The sequence below is a fragment of the Solanum verrucosum genome, unplaced genomic scaffold (assembly GCF_900185275.1).
Source record: "Solanum verrucosum unplaced genomic scaffold, falcon-dt-bn FXZP01000163.1, whole genome shotgun sequence".
NCBI classification, from domain to species: domain Eukaryota; kingdom Viridiplantae; phylum Streptophyta; class Magnoliopsida; order Solanales; family Solanaceae; genus Solanum; species Solanum verrucosum.
This window is the reverse complement of record NW_026020379.1, coordinates 3,711,781-3,717,593: the sequence shown is the minus strand read 5'-3', so window position 1 is coordinate 3,717,593 and position 5,813 is coordinate 3,711,781. Positions and strand designations below refer to the sequence as shown.

At 33.1% G+C, this 5,813-nt stretch overlaps 1 protein-coding gene across 1 annotated transcript; it reads left to right on the top strand.

Annotated features, from left to right (window-relative positions):
• Positions 1-2,969: 2,969 nt before the first annotated feature.
• On the top strand, positions 2,970-5,083 carry LOC125838979 (cyclase-like protein 1). The gene is made up of 5 exons (XM_049517983.1): positions 2,970-3,450; positions 4,166-4,210; positions 4,316-4,388; positions 4,502-4,676; positions 4,787-5,083. Exons 1-5 carry the CDS (start codon positions 3,066-3,068, stop codon positions 4,910-4,912), a joined length of 804 nt encoding a protein of 267 aa, XP_049373940.1. The 5' UTR covers positions 2,970-3,065; the 3' UTR covers positions 4,913-5,083.
• The last annotated feature ends 730 nt before the right edge of the window (positions 5,084-5,813 follow it).

The window sequence follows — 5,813 nt, the reverse complement described above, 5'->3', positions numbered from 1 at the left end:
ATTTTCACAACTAGACCCGTAAAAGAGTAAGTCTTTGATAAATATTTATAGTTATGTATTTTTCGTTATTGGGAAAATGCACAAGTACCCCCTTCAACTGTACACGAAATTCCGGTGACGCACCTTAACTATACATGGGTCCTATTACCCCCCAGAATTATTTTTAAGTGTAATAAACATACCCTTAACACAATCTAAAACCTATATAGCCACCCACATGATGGGAGGTGTTTTACACTTGCCTCCAAGTCATGATTATGTCAACGCCACGTCAATAAATGATCAGATCTATGAAAAAATATATATGAAATTCCATGTCATTTGATTCCTTCTTCTTCATTATCAACACTCACTCCATAATCACTAAATCCACTTATTTTAACCATTAAAACTCATAGCATTTACCATGAAAATTATACACCCACCACCAAATTTATCCCTTCACTACCACCGAATTCAATATCTACTATCAATTTTATTTTTCTTTCAATCCAAATAATCCAAATAAATTTCATAAATCATGGTCCAAAATCTCCATTGAAGAAACTACCTAAATTTTGAACTCTAATTCAAGAAGAATTTGAAATTGGAGTCATTTTTTTCTGATTGAATTTGGGTTAAGATAAAAGTTGATTGAAGTGAGAAGCGAAGAAAAGAAGGGAGGGTGTTATTGATGGAGAACTGAAGCGGCATGGAGGTTGTGGAGAACTGAAAGGGTGGGGGTGGGTGGGGGGTAGGAGTGGGGGTGTGGGTGGGGCAGGGTGAGGGCTGGGGGTAGGAGTAGGGGTATGACATGGATAACTGAGGAAGGGATGGTAATTAAATTATTTATTTATAATTTTTTTTTAAAAAAAACTTGAATTTAAATTATGCTCTTTATATGTTGCCTAAATTAAATTCCTAATATGCAATTTTTTTTCTCATTAGCGAATTTCAAGTAAGTTATTTGAGTAAAAAATGAAAAAGAAAAAAAATTCTCTCGATACTATACAAATTATTGAAAAACATTGAAAAGAATTTTCTGACAATTTAGATATGTTATGAAAAATGATAACATTTGACTCTATTTCATAAAGAAAAAAAGAAATTTAATTTTAAAAAATATCCATTTAAGTTTTAAAGTTAATTAACTATCTCTACTAATTAATTATAAAATGCCCAATTAAAAATGAACACATGTCCATATTAATCAGATTTTAATACCTTTTTTCATATCTCACATGCCTCTAAGAGAGTGAACGCACATTCTATGCCACCTCAACACGAAAGGGTACGCTTATTACACTTTAAAATAATTCAGGGGGGTAATAGGTCTCATGTATAGTTAAGGTGTGTCGTTGGAATTTCACGTATAGTTGAAGGGGATACTTGTGCATTTTCCCTTCGTAATTTGATAATCATTTATCTTTTTAAAACAACATGTTTATACTTTTTCCTCTTTATATGTAATCTCAAATGTTTATAAAATCCATGTACTTAACTATTACAGAGAGGTACAAAAATTAGTGCACAAGTAAAAATAAAATAAAAAATAATGTAAAGTAAAAATTAGTGCAAATGTTACATTGAATTTTATTGTATTAGAATTCATATTTAATTTTTTATATACAGATCCTTTAATATATAGTTCAAGAAATATAATGTATCTGTATTTTTAACATGGTCATGCTTTCTTTTCTGTTTAGTTTTTAATGATTTTAGATTTTTTATACATATGAAACATTTTGTCTATAGCTAGTCGACTTCTAACAAAATGTAATTCAATTAATATGAAAATATTATTGTCTATATATTTAATGTGATATCTTTTATTATGGGTGTCATGTCTTTATTACTTTTCTTTCTTTTCCGTTTGAGCTTGTAATTTTTTCTATAAATTTAATGTTACACCACCTAGACATTTTATAATATTTTTCTTTATACACATCTTTTTTTTATAGCCAATTTATTTTTTGATTATTAAAACTTACATTTAGTAATTAAAATATATCAATTCCTCTGGTATAATAAAATATTTTTCTTCATGAAGCTTTAAAAATATCAAACCTGCAGCATCTGACATAAGATTTTCATGCTGTATTTTGTAAATAGTTATATTCTTATGACAAACTTACATACAAAAGAACTTAGCTTTGAACTTAGCGATGAATATATGTACGCTCACTATGATATATTTACTTATATAAATTAACTTTTCTAATGTCAATTAGGGGACAAATGTGCAACGCACGTTCCGAGGACTAGTTAATGAAAAAGACAAAAAAAAAAAAAAAGGGCGTCACGAGCAAGCCAAAAAATAACAAAAAAGAAAAGAAAAAAAAAGGGGTGTCACGAGCAAGCCAAAAGATAAGTGCTGGCAGCGAGGTCCGAACTGCGTTGTGTGGGTGGCAGGCTCTCTCCTTTGCCAATGGAGCTGTTCAACATTTCAGTTAGTGGTGGCAACGTTATACAAAGTTTTTTTCCGAGATCACTGGGTGCTATGGCATCCCAGCCGTCCACATAGATCCGCTCCTATTGACAACAACGATATTTATCGATCAAACTATTACCTGGAGATATTTTCATTCATTTCACATACTTTGTAAACATTTTTCTACCTCAACTAGTCTATTTTGATTGATGATATAAGTGTACTTCCAGATTATAGTATTTTTGTTACCCGATACCATAGTTAGAGAAAATATCTTTCTTAATGAATGGGCTCCGCCCCTGCACAGATAAGTAATAACTAATGCTACCCTTTAGATCCAACATCGGCCCTACGTGTGAACCTGCTGGCAAATGTCAAATTTGGCGTCGCACGAAAATAACAAATCAAAATGTCACTAACTTTTTGTATTTTCAATCCCTCACAAGAGTCTCGTGGATTGACTTTTGATTATGATTGATAAGCAAAGTCAAAATTTGAATTATAACTTATGATTTTGGGTTTATTTTTATCATTTAAACTTAAAAACAACACTATTTTAAATTTATTTAAGTACTCCAAAACTGTTTAAAAGTAAATAGATCCAAACGGGCTAATCACTTAAACTCTTTCTCCCATCAATCCATCAATCATCTCCATGACTAATCACAACACTTCACCATACTCCCACCTGCTGCTGCTCGCTGCCGTACTGGCGCTTGTCTCCGTGGCCAGCGCCTTCGGACCAACGAGCAGGTTAGATCTCCAAAAGATCATGAGAGAAGAGAGAAATTATATGCAAAAGAAAGTGATTGACATTAGCCACAAGTATGTTCCTGATTTGCCTGCTTATGATTCCAAAACTGGACTGGGAAACTTCATAAAACTTAAGACCAGCATCAAGTTGGGTGATCTCTATAATTTTTCCGTCTTTAAACTTACTACTCATTCTGGCACACACGTTGACGCTCCTGGACATTTCAATGAGACCTTATTCGAGTTGGGTTACGATGTTGTTTCACTTCATCTCCAAACTTTGAATGGTAATGTTTCTCCTATGGATTTATTCTTAATTTTTTTATAAATTTCTTGTATATTTGGAGTTATGTCGAGTCAAAGTAGAGATAGGCTGCAAAAGTATTTTTGAAAGTTAGTCAGCTCGGATGACCCTAAATAAGATGTTTTGAAGCTCAATGATTGGAGTAGAAAGTTAGTAGATATCTTGTTTACTATTTCCTCTATTTATCTTTACTTGTCCACTATATTATTTTGAAATGTTTAATAATATTTGTCCAATTTATTAGATAAATGAATAATTTACCATGTTGTACCTATTCTAATCTTGCTATTAAATACTATTCATTTTTTAATTTTAGATGACTTGTATTTAATAAGAGTGATTAGGTAAACTTACATCTATGATTTACTTTTTCTTAATCTGTGTGTGAGGACACTGCTATTGGACAGATGGAGTAATTGCATAGTATCTTACCACTTTGGTGCTGTTATTTTTCTTTGTATTTTGTTTAGTTGCTTTGTATTTTTTTTAGCCGCTTTGCATTGTGCTAGTGTGTAGTCAAATTTTTTCCTATTTTTGAAGTTAGGTCTTTAGGAAACAGTTTCTTTACCGACAATGGTAGGGCTAAGTTAATGGAATTACAGTGGGTATATTGTTGTTGTTCAGGTTCGCCATACTAAATACACTTGCTCTTTGCTACAATTTAGCTGTAAATAGGCATATTTTTGGTGTGAATGCAGGTCCAGTTCTTGTGGTGGACACCCCACGGAACAAGAATATTACAGGTGTGATATCCTGCCTGCCTACTTATTTTCTTGTGAATTAGCTCGATCTGTCTCCCTAAAAACTATTTTTCACCAAATGATGTAAACCTAATTATTGTTCGTCAGCTGAAGTTATGAGGTCATTGAACATACCTCGAGGAGTGAAACGTGTTCTTTTTCGAACATCAAACACAGACAGGTACTTGTTTGTTTGTCCATTGGAGGCATTAACTTGTTTAAATATATAAGTTGTTTAATTTGCTTATATTGTGAAGTCGTTTGGTGTTGAATGCATATTGTGAACATAAACAGGAGGCTGATGTACAAGAAAGAATTTGATTCCTCGTATTCTGCATTCACCTCAGACGGAGCAGAGTATTTGGCCCAGAATACAGACATCAAACTCGTTGGCGTTGATTACTTATCTGTTGCCATTAGTCCCAAGGATGAGCTCCTTAAAGTTCATCAACATCTTCTGAATTCTAAAGTAAGTATAACATCCATTTTCCTAAATAAGTTGACCTATAATTACAACATAGCAAGCCTAATTTATAATTTGGTAGTTGGTTAAGGATTCTTTATATATATGTGCATCAGGATATTATTCCAGTGGAAGGTCTCAACCTCGATGATGCAGTCCCGGGAGTTTATACAATTCACTGTCTACCGTTGAGGCTGGTTCATGGAGATGGTTCACCTACCAGGTGCATCCTTTTCCAGTGATAATGTCAAGAAAGCTGTGATACTTTTCATGGATAAAATAATACGTTAAGTTATGTGAACTCATAATTTCCAAGAGGAACTTAAAATGTACTAGATTCCTTTAGCTTGTCTACCCATGGTGTTATGTAAATTTCGTTCTTGGTACTAATAAAAATGAATCTTGAGATTGTACTGATGTTTATTCACATTACATGGCTATACTGCTACATCACACAACAAATAGTTATGGATCTACTTCTACTAGAGTGGCATTCACAAATTGTATAGAGTAGTATATAGGCATAGCATGAGTAAAGCGCTCGTCTTTCCTATAAATAAACTTTGAAGTTGAGAATGTTTGTAGTCATTCTCTTCCTGACTTGGCGTGGATTTTGCAACTGTTAAAATCTATGAGGGTCAGAGAAAGTGTACTAGCAGCAAGAATTGGAACAAAATATGTCGCGGAAATAAGGATCTTGGGTAATACAGCAGATCAAAGTTTTGGATCATTTATCATTTTTCTTGCAATTTCAGTTGCAAATTATTTGTGGGAAAAGACTGTTCTCCATATGTGTTGATACTCCAGTCTTTGTCTTATTTCTTTGTGCACTTAAGTTTTGATGCATTGTTTCACAAGTAAAACAGAAGTTGCCAAGAGGCAAAATTCCCAAATATATATATATTCAACTTACAAAAAGCTGGCATATCAACAATTCTAACAGGCTGTCCAAATCGCAAAAGTACAATCTAAAATGTTCCAAGCAAAAGTAAGAACATAGCATCAATGTGATCGCGGAGGATAGGCTACAGGGTATGGACCTGGCAAGACAACAAAAGTATATAGTTAACTGGTGCTTCCAATTGCACATGCAAGTGTACGTGGTCGTGCAAATAATATAGTGACTCTAAAAGAGTCGGATTA